Source organism: Melanotaenia boesemani, chromosome 9, assembly GCF_017639745.1.
Source record: "Melanotaenia boesemani isolate fMelBoe1 chromosome 9, fMelBoe1.pri, whole genome shotgun sequence".
Taxonomy (NCBI): Eukaryota; Metazoa; Chordata; class Actinopteri; order Atheriniformes; family Melanotaeniidae; genus Melanotaenia; species Melanotaenia boesemani.
This window is the reverse complement of record NC_055690.1, coordinates 22,024,338-22,037,764: the sequence shown is the minus strand read 5'-3', so window position 1 is coordinate 22,037,764 and position 13,427 is coordinate 22,024,338. Positions and strand designations below refer to the sequence as shown.

Below are 13,427 nucleotides of genomic sequence, written 5' to 3'. Positions count from 1 at the left end.
GTCTGTGACGGGACGTGACTCGCGAGACTACGTCCAAGTCGTCCTCCGTGTTTTGTTTTTCTCTCCCCGTCATATATGCAGGGAGGGAGGGTATCTGTCTGTGGGCGGATACAAATGTTGTGTGATTCAAAAACCGTATTTGTTCGTACTACTTTGAGCGCCATCTTGTTTGTAACTCCCCTACGTAAGTGGTTGAGTTTCTGCTGAGGGGGGATCCGATTACTCTTTTTCCAGCTTTGGACTGGGAAACCTCTCCCCGCACTGTATAGTACACAGGCGCATATTGCATTCACTGCACAGCTTTTCTCTGATAAGTCCAGCCACTTTTTTTTTTATTACTGGACAGAAATGAGCATCGAAACGCTCCTTGAAGCTGCCAAATTTTTGGAATTGCAAGCCCAGCAACAACAGAAAGCACGTGGTAAGTTTGTAATTAGATACACACATATATATATTTCCAAGACAGAAAATGTAACATGCTCGGACATTTCAGTGACACGTGAGGCTGTAAGATATATTTTATTATTTAAGGTTAACCGAATTAATCGTCCACAAACAAGCGATAATCATGAACCCATTTCAATGTTCTGGGGATATAAATCAATAAACGAATGTCGACTGCGAGATGTCTGTCAATGAGTCTTTAGCGTTTTAGTTTTACTTTCATAATCTTTCTGTTTTGGCGCTTTGTTATGATTTTGCTAACTTGATTAGTTTCATATCACAGTTGTCTGTTAATGTGAATCAGAGTAATCTAAAACAGCAACGAAACGGGCATGATTTTTGCTGCAGTGTCAGGGGTTTACTGCATTGAAACCTGCTGCACAGTCCAACCTGCAACACGACTGTGTCACTGTAAAGTTACCGCATCATCTTCCTTGCTGTCTGTATACCTTTCCGTATATTTATGAATAAATGAACACGCCGTAGCAACATTTATAATCAAAGAAGCAAAACATGGGGGAGATAAAGGGCGGTGGCGCTGGGAATGCCACGCTCATTTTATATTATGAGCTGACAGCGTCCGTCTGGGATCAAGTGACTGCTTTACATACATCTGTTCGCCTCAGTCATTCCCGGGGGTTAAAAATATTAAGTCCAGTTGCACTGTAACATCGCGTGACTACATGTTTCGTACTACGTCTACCTTGTTAGAAAAAGAAAAGAAAAAAAAAAAAAAGGGGGGGGGGGGGGGGGACAAACTCCTTATCCTTCCAGACGACCATGGAGGTCGATGACGCTCTATCAACAAACCACGCCCCAATGTATTAGCAGTAGGGTAGCTCCGCCCCCTTCACCACGTGCGCGCTGGGCAACCCCTCCCAGAGGTTGTTTATTAAACAGATGAGTCACAACTATTCAGTCTGTAAAAACTGGCCATCTCCCTCAACAAATATACATAAACACAAATAAACATGAGGCTGATAAAAACAAGCAGCACTTACAGTAAAGCGTAATAATAATAAATCATTTTTCAATAATTCGTAATTTTTTTTTTACATATTTTTTCTCCTGCATTTGAAGTTACAAGCCCATCCTATTCATATTTTTCTGTGTCTACTAGCATAATGGATTCATGTCATTATAAAAACTGCTAAGTTTCCATTGAAGAGACTTCAGTGTGATAGCTGCATTGTTATAAATGAACTCAGCAGTCTGAACATAAACACTGTTTGCAATATAAAGTCATGTAATGTAGTCAGAACAGGATCGGAGTGAGAGCTCCTGCTGCTATCCACTCTCTGTTCCTCTTTCCTATGCTGCATTGGAAAAGCAGTCCTCCCCCACCTCCATCCGTTCCTCCCCTCTCCTCCTCCTCCTCCTTCTGCTACTGTAGAGCAGGTCACTGTGTGGAGGAAAGTAGGCCAGTGTTTCTCTATGTGCCGCTGTAGTTATATAATGCCTATAGAAAACCCTCTGCTTTAGGGTTAAGGTTAGTGTTTCTGAGGTTTTTCAGCTTTCAAAGACACACCCGAGTATTTGTGTCAAGGTAAAAATACAGAATGAGCAGTCTGTTTATAACCAACAAACAACAGCTTTTGAAAGCTGGCTGGCACATTTACTGGAACATCATGTTCTTTCTGTCTTTTCTCTGCTGTGAAAATATGTTCTGTTTTTCAGTGTCATTTGATGTGCATACACTCAAATAAGGGGCATAGTAGGGATGCAATTAAAATGTTTCCCAAAGCTTTTTAGAGAAGGCGGTGAACTTGCTTTTTTTTTAATCTACATCAAGAGATGCACATCTACCATATTATATACTGACTTTTAGCTCAACAACCAGTTTGTTAGGTGCAACTAAATAATGCAGTGTGACAGTGTTTCGTTTAGTGTTTGTGAGAAATGTCTAATCATCTTTGTGTGGTGTATTGGGGGGGGGGGGTGACTGAGCTAAGCAAAAAGTTCAGTTCAAACAGCTCAAAAGTATCAAAGTCCATCCATAAAAATGACTGTAAAGTCATACTTATATTATACACTGTTGTATTTTATAGAAAAGAGAAATGCTTTAGTAATTCTGAATTGGTAAACTGATTATCAAAAACAGTTTATGGTCTGTCAGATGTTTCCTTCTATCTAAATAAATCTCTTTTTTGTTGTTGTTTTTGTTTTGAGAGATCAATGTGCTGCAGTGCCCAGATGTCTTTTACAATTAATGTACCGACAACAACCTTTATCTGACATCTCTATGAACATCACAGCTGCCATAGAAACCACAGCCAATCCTGATAGCGTTGCTATATAATAGAGAGGATTTGCTGATCATGATTGGATAGCACCACAAGAATAATGAATCTTTAGTCTAACTCTTTACAGCCAATGACTTGAAGTAGTTAAACATGAAACATTTTAGATCCTTGGCATAGAAAGTGCTCTCTTTTACAAAATAAGCTGCAAACATGTTTGTGTGCTTAGGAATGGCTCAAGCTTTAATAGATGTTGAGCTGACCTATACTTACCTCTCCAGAACTTGTTTAGTGGACTGCGACTGGGATTACATAGAACATGATGTACATCCTTTAAGGCGACAAGCTTCTTGTTGTTTGAGCACGCTACAAAAAGATTTGTCAAATGTAATAATATAAGCACTTACTACAAGTAAGAAAAAGAAAAGCTTTTAGCCTGAAAATTCAGGAGATGATCACATGAAAATGAATGAGGCATAACGTGCTTTCTAATGAAGGAGCAATCATTGCTGCTGTTGGTGTGTGTAGGGCTGTCAAATGATTCAGTTTTTTAAATCAGATTAATCACAGCTTACAAATGAATTAACCATGAATAATCGTCATTCGCGACTATCCATGGAATAAGCCCGTTTTCACTGTATTGTATCAACAGAAACAACCAATGCTTACAAATATTTAGTGTTAACTTCACCTTAGTTATAATAATCAGTTCAATGTTACACAAAATCAAGAGGAAAATAAAAGTAATTTGTGCCCCCCTTTTTCTGGTCAGCGCCCCTGTCTGCCTCCCCATCAAAACTTTTCTAGACCCTGCATAGTTGGAGTACAAATCCTTTCTACCACTTGTAACTACTTTGTTATTGAAGGGTCCTGCTCTGATTATTCTCCACATGTTTTAGATAAATTAAACAATTTCTTTATTTAAAAGTGAAGTCCAGTTTGGCTTTAAATCTTATGTTCTATGTTCTTGGGTACTAAAATAGGCCTTATTTCAATAATCCTAGATCTCTTAATGGCGGTTTTGCCATTTTTATTTGATGAAAAACATGAATATTTATGTTTCTTCCACAGAGGATGAGTTAAAAGAGAAGCTGCATCTGCAGCAGAAGACAGAGTGTGGGTACTCTGATGTGAACTACAACTCAACAATCCACATTTCCAATGTTTCTAAAGCAGAGGAGATCCGCACTGAGTGCCGCCCAGCACCCATACCACCCTCTCTACCTCCCCCTCCCATGCCTGTTACTGTCATCCCCATCCCCATTGTCGCTCCCAACCCTACCGGCTCACCCACTTTACCTGTTACAACACTTTCTCCTACGGCCGCTCCTCCACTGGCCTCCCCGCAAAGAGACCCTCACTCCCCTCAGGAGCAAAGTACTGCCACTCTACTGTACTCTCCGCAACCCAGAAGTGAACACCTAGCCTCTATGGTGACCGGCAACCACAGGCAGCCAATACAGAACCACCACCAACGCCCACAGCTCATCGCCCAGACTAACAACACTAAACTGAACCAGCAGCTGGTTCAACGCTACCCCGGATCAGTCACCTCAGCCCCACAGCAGCATGCCTTACTCCCACATTCGAGCCCTGTGCTTCAGCCGGCTCCCCAACAGAACGGCCCCATCAGCCATGTGAGTTTTCCCGATGAAGAACGCCAGCTAGACAATAAGAAGAGGCCTGGAGGGTAAACCTGTTCACTTATTGTTTTAAATTCGCTTTTGGTGTTTTTTGTAGAAATATAGTTTAGACAAAAATAAAAGTAATGAGACGTGTTTGTTTTTCATTTGTGATAATAATGCTTTCAACGGGACACGTGTGATAGAATTATCTACCAGAAACAAATGAAGAAATGGAGTCTGGCTGATTTAGAATAGTCTTGTCATCTTGCCCTTTTTGGACATTTAATCCTCAATGTACTTTCATTGGTCCTCTTTCAGGGCAGGCACAAGAGAAGTTCATAACAAGCTTGAAAAGAACAGGTGAGTTCAACCTGTCTCTTTGTATAAAACTCTGTTAGTTAAGTGATGTTTCTCTGTGTGTGCCCATATATTCAAGTTTTCTCAGAGATTTTCTAATACCTTTTTATGTTCAACCATTTATTTTGAATGATTAAAAGCAACAAACCACCAGTTTTTTGTCAATAAAATGATCTGTACCTGTTTGGCTGTCTCAATTTGCATCTGTGTGCTTTGTGTCTGTCAGACGAGCGCACCTGAAGGAGTGCTTTGAGACTCTGAAAAAGAACATCCCAAACATTGACGAGAAGAAAACCTCCAATCTGAGTGTCCTGCGAAGTGCACTGAGATACATTCAGGTAAGTCTGTACTCTGAGTAATGGAGCTATTACTTTTTCTAAACTGCACGTATTTGTATCTATCTTTTAGTAAAATATTCAAACTCATTAGAAAATGATCACTGAGCTATAGAGTTTAGCGTACACAGGCCATTAATCAGATATGTTTGTATTATTCTAAGGCCTAATAATAAAGGTTTAGTGACATTTGTGGTTAATAGATTGTCATTGACACTCCAGTTTCAGCTGGATTTCATGCACATAGGGAGTTGTTCTACAAGTCGTGTGCTGTGCAGTAGAAGTTTTATTACTGTGATTATCAGCATTTGTTAAACTGGTTCTGAATTTGAAGAGAGAGTGATGATTAGATCTCAAAAGTCTTCATATGCTAGACCAACTAAAACCCAAATATTTTGGGTTTATTATTGTACATGTTAAAACATTTTTTATTTATATGAATAATGGCTTGTGGTTTCAAATTAATGAACAAAAAAGACTTCAGCATATTTTAATCAACGGGACTGTTTGTCAGTATTGGAGACCAACTGAATCCATTAGAGGGAGGGTGTGAGGAATTTCAGCCCCTACTGAACAAGTAGAAGATACATTTTTGACTTGTGCTTGTTATGCAAAGTACTGATTATATTTATTGGGTGAACCTAATGTGCAGGGTTAACTAATTCTGTGTTGTAAGATGAAGTTATAGTCTCTCTGATGCCTACCAACAGTTTAGTCGTGGTAATCAGCCTTGAAATTCTGTTAGGCTAATGATTGCTGCTTCTTCTTGCTTGTTGCTCTTATGGAATTTAATCCCATTGTGTTCTTGTCTTTAGCATTTGTGTGTTTAGATTTTGCTTTAATCTCATTTGTCCGGCTGTTAAGTGTGCATGTGTGCAGAGTCCACATGTGACTCACCATGTGTTAGTTGGGCACTCAGAGTATCATGGTTGTAAACAGCTGGTGCAAAGGTCCACCAATGGCCCACTTTAACTTTTGCAGCTCAGTGTGTCAGTGTTCACAGTGAGTCTTTTTTTTTTTTTTTTTACCCTGGAGACAGATCCTGCAGGGTGGTAATGAATCTAGGGCAGGGCAGTGGCAGTTTTACAAGGCCTTTACATGTCTGTGCTATGATCTTTAAAATGACATGATAAAGGTGGATAGGGCTTGTTGTGATTAAAAGAGTTGTTAATATCTCATAATATACAGCTTTAGTGCAGGTTTATTACTCTTAACATCAAAGACGACAATCTGATTTGTTGCTCTGAGAAGCAGCAGTCTGGTTCGTTCTCGCTGCCGGTGGATACTGAGGGGAAACTAGGACAGCGTGGGTGCACATCTCATCACCCAGCCTCCCTCCCACTACGCCCCTCTCTGTGATTTAGCAACCTGCTGTGTTCGTTGTGCTCAGCTGGCAAATTGACCTTCCTGTCTTCCTACTTTCAACAGCTTAGATGGGCAGGTATTATTTTTTGAAAGCATATAGAGTACGGAAAACTTTAATAAGATTCTTTTGTATTGAAAAAAAAGTCTACTTGTTCACCCCATGCCGTCATGTGTTTTCTTTTTATTGACCAGACAGGTGTTTTGTTTAGAAGTGGAGTAAGCACACTTTACTTTAGATGCACTTTACTTTAGATGATAAACAAAAAAGTTCTGAACACGTGTATTTTAACATATCTGGTACATACGTGCGTCACCTCCCCCTCTCCCTGGATTTCATTAGTTTACCAAAGAGTCACTTGGCCAACAGTGATGTAGCTCTACTTCTTCATGACATTTTGTCTGAAAATGACTCAGCAACTACAACAAGAAGCATTATACACAATCAGATTAGTTTGGGTCTTGATTGTGACTGTTCTCTCATTCTTACAGGAACATGATTTGGGTTTTTACTTTAAATGTGATGCATCTTGCTCCAAAATGGCCTTTTTCCTTGAGTCTGTGGTGCAGAAAGCTGAGACTGTAAAGTAAGCCCTGATGCATTAGCGCTCCTCCTCTCTACTCCCCCCTCCTTCCTTCTATCCTGCCCATCTGAGCTTTTAAGGCCACATGAGCAGCAAGCACATGGCTAGCCTGAGCCGCGTGACGTCACCCCCCGTGCTGGGCCCCCGCCCAGCACTGCAACAGGCAGGACTTGCTGTACCACCAGGCTTAGCAGCAGCAGCGGGGAGGGAGCATGGTGCGGTAAACACAAGGCTCAGTTTACTCCACTCGCACCTCATTTCCCTCTCCGACTGAACTCGTTCCTCTGCTGCTTGTCCTTAATTGCCAGTCTGAAACATGTGAGATTAGTTGCGACATAAGACTTAAAAGGAGTGTGGCAATGTGTTAATTTATTTGAAGTTTTGTCTTAAAACATCAAGTACATTTTTGCATTTCTTCTGCTTTAAATGTTAATATGTAATCTTTGCATGTCCCTTTTTAATATAACTTTTAAACATAGTAGCATTGAAATTTCATAGTATATTAAGTCTTCCTGACTTTAACCAGTTAGTTTTGAGCTAAGATGCGGTAATTAGGCCAGCTATGACTTACAAAATCTTGTAGACAGAATCGTGTGCAAAAGTCTGCTTTTTTTTTCACAGACAAGCTTTTAATAATTGAAGTTAGGCACCACATGAAATTCTCTATTTTAGCTAAAAGGCACAGCAAGACAAGGGTTTATGATTACCATGGTGTCACAAGACCTCCGCAGAAGCCTGATCAGCCAGCCAGGCTGAGCAGCATGTCTGCAACGTGGCTTCCTGCCCTCCTGGCCCTTTAAGAAAATCCAGCCTTGTGCTGCCTGCTGCTGCAGAAGTGAGTCAGAGTACAGCTTGTATTGCTCCCTTTCAATCCCCAGCTATCTCCCCTCCCTCTCCTCTTCCGAGAGGCCATGTGCTCAGCACTCGCATTGCTTGTGATGGCGCTTGAGCACTGTTTACCTCGCTTGCGTACACATACACACACACAAATACACACACACACCCACACGTTCAGCCAATCTCTGTACTAATCTAGATTTTCACACACAAAGCTGCGGTGAGGCCTTTTCGCTGTGGGAGGAGGGTGTTTGGTTGCTCCGGGGTGTGTGGTCATGTGTGTAAGAATCAAGAACTTCTTGGCACCTTGTGGCCTACCAACCTGGTGACATGATTAGCACGGTGATGAAGCCATGTGCGATCCATCTGCTGCAGACTTTGTCATCAGGTTTACGTGGTTAATCTCTGACTAGCTGTCTCTAAAAAAAGATGACCACGTTGTCAGCTCTGCCCACCATCACAATTGTTAAGAGAGTTCAGTGGGTTGCTGTGTTTGTGGAGCATTTCTTCTCTCATTCTCTCTCCATGAGTCATAGTTTGAAGCAAACACTGTTGTGGCACCAGTCACACAAGACTGCATGCGGGTAAAAAGGAAGCACTTAAACCTTGTTGGCTCAGCCAGACTTGCTTTTAAAATCCATGTTAAGATGTTGACACGCTGTCAAAAACCACAAAGCTGAAGCCGTGTGTTCATTTAAGGTTACCAAGGAAACTATAGGGAGGTTTTCAGTTTCCCTGACAACATAAGATGGGGGCATTTTTGTACGTTGGGTTGAGACCAAAGATTTTGTTCCACCTTTCCCACAGATGTGTAGCGCTATAGTCATACATCTGTATCCAGATGTCTAGAGAATGTCTGATAAGAAGCAAATGCTAGCAATCAGTGGAGTGTATGTTCTGTCTTGTCTGACTGTGAACCCTTGCCAACAAAGGTGAACCATAGTGGGCCCTTGAGGAAGGCACTTCACCCCTCCCAACTACTCCCTGGGCACTGAAGCATGGCAGCCCACTGCTCTCTAGTACATCCAGAGATGGGTCAAATACACAGCTGAATTTCCTAACTGGGAAATTTAATAATTATTTTAATTGCTCGTTAAAACCTCAAATATTGTATATACCCCCCAAAAAGTAAAGAAATTAGATGAAGTAGTTGATAAAAAGGGACTTATTCTAAGTGTTTGTATGTAAATGACTGACAACATGCTCAGTGGGAAGCAGAAAAAGCATGGTACACTTGCCCCGTGCATTTCTAATCCTGGATAAGGACCAGACAGAGACAGGTGCTGAAGTACACTCGGCCCGCCTTTGTCCCCTTTTGCTATTTCTGTACATTGTAATGAGGATGCATATGCGGAGCACACAAACAGAAACCTCACGTTTTAAACAAGGCACATTTATATCGTAAACATCTAAATGTAATTTTTCTTAATCTCACACACAAGCTGACTTAATACAAACTGCAAACTCACAGTGAACACAGCAGCGTGAACACTGACAGGAAGTCCACTCTTTGGGAAAATGGCTTTATGATTTTAAGCCATCAGGTTTCACCATGTCACTTCCCTAAGTCTCTCTCTCTCTCTCTCTCTGAGGTCAGAGTGTGGTGGCTAGATTCCAAGCTGCATTTGCTAAGTAATGAATAATTTATGTAAACGTAGTGTTTGATTTCTAACTTAATAACAAAACTCTATTTTGGTGTTGTTAAGGTTTTTGGTAGTAGAGAATTACTTCAAATAGGTCATATGCTCAACGTGACCTATTACCGCTAGCAAATGTGTGTGTGTGTGTTTTTTTTTTTTTTCTTTTTAAAAGCTGTTGTTAGGTTTTGGTTGAGATTTCATATTTCCTCAAACCTTTCCCCTTGTTGCCTTGTACAGGGAAGTCCAGCTCAGTCAGCTAGCTGGTAAAGGGAAAATTGAGTCACATGAACCCACTGCCAGGAAGCACCTCCTACATCTACTTGTCTCTTTCATCCCTCCCCCCTCTTCTTTTACTCCTCTTAGGCTGGAGTTGTTTAGTTTTTAGTTGTTTTTTTTGCCCCCTGTACGCAGGCTGGTCTTGAGCTTAATATCAAGTCACTAATCGTCAGATATATTATGAATTAATCCACAGTAAAAACTGGTACATGTCAAATTTAATTTTCTTTCATTGCTATCATTATGAGAAAATCTCATAATGTAAAATAAAGCCTGTAAATCATAGTACACATCTGTTGTTGAAAAGTAGATGTATAAATGTATATACAAGTACTTAAGATTAAAGAAAATGCTTTATTTACTGGTGGTAGGGTAGGTAGTTTATGGTATTATTGAATTACCCTTTTCATATTTTCACAAATGAAGAAGAAAGGCTGTCACTGCCTAATTTTACAGTTTTAGAGAAAAAACAAAATGGGATCAGGACCAAAATGTACCTAATTCTTCCACACAAGGTCCTCATCTACAATTTCATGACATTTGGCATCATGGTTTCTTCATACCAGTTCAACTTCAGCCATTACATGGGTTCTTCCCTTGGTGAAGTAACTATGGAAGAATCTTCACCATTTTCTGCTTGATTTTCTTTCAGACACTGAAACGCAAAGAGAAGGAGTACGAGCATGACATGGAGCGATTGGCCAGAGAAAAGATTGCCACCCAACAGCGACTAGCAGAGTTGAAGAACGAGTTGAGCCAGTGGATGGATGCTATCGAGATTGATCGTGTCCTCCGACAGACAGTACAACCAGAGGAGGACCAGGCTTCAACTTCAACAGCATCCGGTAGGTGGACAGAGGGGATTTAGTGGGATTTTAAAGCCTGTCTGAACTATCAAGCTATTGATGATCTGCCTTAGTTTTAAGAAGATATTGAAACTTGCAGTCACATGTGGATACTTCTAAAAATCAGGGCATCATATTTGTGCATCTAATAATGCTTTAATTATGTTTCAGAGGGTGAAGACATTATGGATGAAGACATGGATGAAGATATGGATGCACAGAAAGCACCACCTGCCTTACCCACTGTGCCTCACGCTACGAAACCTGAGACTATGTCACACAATCAGACTCCAACCCTGACATCTGCCACCACTACCTCCATCATCACCCAGCACATCTCCATCCAAAACAAAGCCCCTCTTCAGCAGCTACAGCCACACCCAGCGAGTAACCCACAGCCACTGTCCAAGCCTGCAGCCCCATCTACAACAGTGGTCACTGCATCCAGCCCTCACACCACTGCAAGTCAGCCCTCTGTTCCTACCCACACACAGATGGTAACCACGCCTACTCTGCATCCTACTGTCATTGCCCACGCTTCAATGTCCCACCCCTCAGTAATCCAAACAGTGAACCATGTTATCCACGGAGGGGGTCCCAAACATGTTGCCCACCTGGCTCCTTCTACCACAAGTTCTGTGCAGTTAGCCCCTAGTCAGCAGCCCATTGGCCACATTACTGTGCACCCAGTGGCTCACCTGAGCCAGCATCTACCTGCTCTCTATCCTCAATCGGTGGCCGTCACACAGCCGGCTGTAGTGGGTCATATCACTCACACATTAAACCATGCCCACCCTCAGGTGAATGGCACTGCCTCTGCCCAAGCAGCTGCCACTATTGTTGGTAAGCAGACGACAGTAAGCACCCAAATGATGGCACATCACCCACAGCTGGTGGGTCAGACGGTGATTAATCCTGTGACAATGGTGACTATGCCCTCCTTCCCCATCAGCACTCTGAAGCTGGCCTAAACAGTGCCTTCACAACCGCTGGGCTGCAGACAAAGACGCTGTGCAAATGGAGAGAACTCAGTGGCTCAGATCAGGCAGGAGATAGCTGGAGGATCTGAGTGTGAGATTCCAAAGCTTTATAGCAAAAATAAAGTGGGGACAACATTCTACCAGTTTCCTGAGACCATGATCTTGAATTTAGGATAGACCAAGCTGCATGTGGCTAACAGTCACAATGCTGCCTGCGACACATGAAATGTAGAGCTTCACTTGCGATCCATTGCAAATAATGAAGCATCAGTTATTTTCATGTGAGCCTTGCAGGATGGTTTCTTACAGAAAAATGTGGCGCTGCCTTTACAAAGTGCAGGCAGTGTAGAATCAGAGCTGGACCATCACACCCAGCACACTGAGAATGTGATTTAGAGGAGCTCCTCCTCTCCAGCAGCAGCACATGCTGTCAGGCTGCAGTGAAATCATGGACTGAACTCAACCCCTAAAACAGGAGCTGCAGTCATCAGTGTTGGTACATACAGCAATAGCGCCCCCTTCTGCCTGATTGTGGTCAATATAACGTGACGTAAAATACTGATGGATAATGATAGTATAACAGCTACTTTGGTAAAATATGTGCAGTTTTGTCAGGGTTTGGTTTGACAATCAAGTTTCTTTGGTTTTACATATATTTTTTGCCATTCAAGCCTACTGCTGATTGTACACTGAGCACAAATACAATTAAGTAAAATAAAAGTTATTGTTTTTGACAGCTGCTGTTATACTTTACATGTTTTGGCCAAATAGGTGTTGTTTCTACATCTACATGACCTGTAAACACAATACTTACAGGTTTCGGCATAATTTGGAAATAAAATTTCAGCGAAAGTTTATTTTTAACCATTTAATACTTAAAAAAGTCCATAAAATTGATTAAAGTATGTGTATAATGCCGTGTTGTATTGCAGATGTGTGTGTGAGTATGTGTGTGCATGCTGCAAATGCATGCTGTGGTAATTCAGACAAACCTGACTTTGTGCTCTCTGATGTGCATATGAACGTCCTTGTTACTGTAGGAACGTGTAAGATATTGGCCAAGATCTGAACTTATTTTAGGTTAGTTTGGTTCAAATTGACATAAATTGTTAATGTGTGTAGATCCAAGACCATTCTTTTACAAAGCTAGCACTGTGAACGTTACTAGTGGGCGACAGACCTGCAGTTTAACCGCACTTAGCAGAGCGGCATTACGCTGTGCTCTCCAAGATGAATCTGAATGTACTGATCTGTGAGAGGATTTGGAGTAGCGCACTCTACAGAAGTTGAACCTGTTTTTTGAAAATGAGATCACATTATTAAACAATTGTATATAAAGTGTAACATTTAAAACTGATTTGGTATTTTAAAATTTACTGTTGCTTGTTTCACCTGATGAATAACTTCTGTTTAATGTAAACTTTATAATATAGCCCCCCCCCCCGGGACCATGTACAGTGCTGTGTTAATATCCCACTTCTGAAAGCATTCTCCCCTTTCTTTTTTTTTTAAATTTTGTTTTAATGCAATATAATAACAGCAGGGACTCTTTTTTTTTCTAGTCCAAAAATTAAAGCAACTCTTCTCTCAGTTTTGGATTTTATGCAACAACTCATGGGTAATTGAATTTTGAAAATGTATTGCAGAAAAACTAATGTATAAAAAGTTAACAGGGAAAAATATACTTGAAGCAACAGTATACTTGTGTGTTTTCCCTATGGAGAAAGTTCAAGGTGTATATAGCCTGTAAATGTTGGGCTGCATATAGATCTAACTGTATTATGTAAAAACTTGGGAGACTATGTCAAATTAAAAAAATATATATAAAATATACTTAATAAATTGTACTATGTTTACAAATGCCTTAAGTTGCCTTTTCCATTCATTTAGACAATGTTTTAT

The 13,427-nt window shown here is 41.0% G+C and overlaps 1 protein-coding gene across 1 annotated transcript; it reads left to right on the top strand.

Annotated features, from left to right (window-relative positions):
• Window positions 1-157: 157 nt before the first annotated feature.
• Window positions 158-13,389, top strand: mnta (MAX network transcriptional repressor a). The gene is made up of 6 exons (XM_041994522.1): window positions 158-421; window positions 3,756-4,374; window positions 4,628-4,669; window positions 4,893-5,004; window positions 10,353-10,545; window positions 10,717-13,389. Exons 1-6 carry the CDS (start codon window positions 349-351, stop codon window positions 11,514-11,516), a joined length of 1,839 nt encoding a protein of 612 aa, XP_041850456.1. The 5' UTR covers window positions 158-348; the 3' UTR covers window positions 11,517-13,389.
• The last annotated feature ends 38 nt before the right edge of the window (window positions 13,390-13,427 follow it).

Coding starts and splice junctions, on each gene's coding strand:
- mnta (XM_041994522.1), top strand. CDS start 349: ATGAGCATCGAAACGCTCCTTGAAGCTGCCAAATTTTTGGAATTGCAA. Junction 5,005..10,352: donor GTGCACTGAGATACATTCAG/GTAAGTCTGTAC, acceptor ATTTTCTTTCAG/ACACTGAAACGCAAAGAGAA. Junction 10,546..10,716: donor TTCAACTTCAACAGCATCCG/GTAGGTGGACAG, acceptor ATTATGTTTCAG/AGGGTGAAGACATTATGGAT.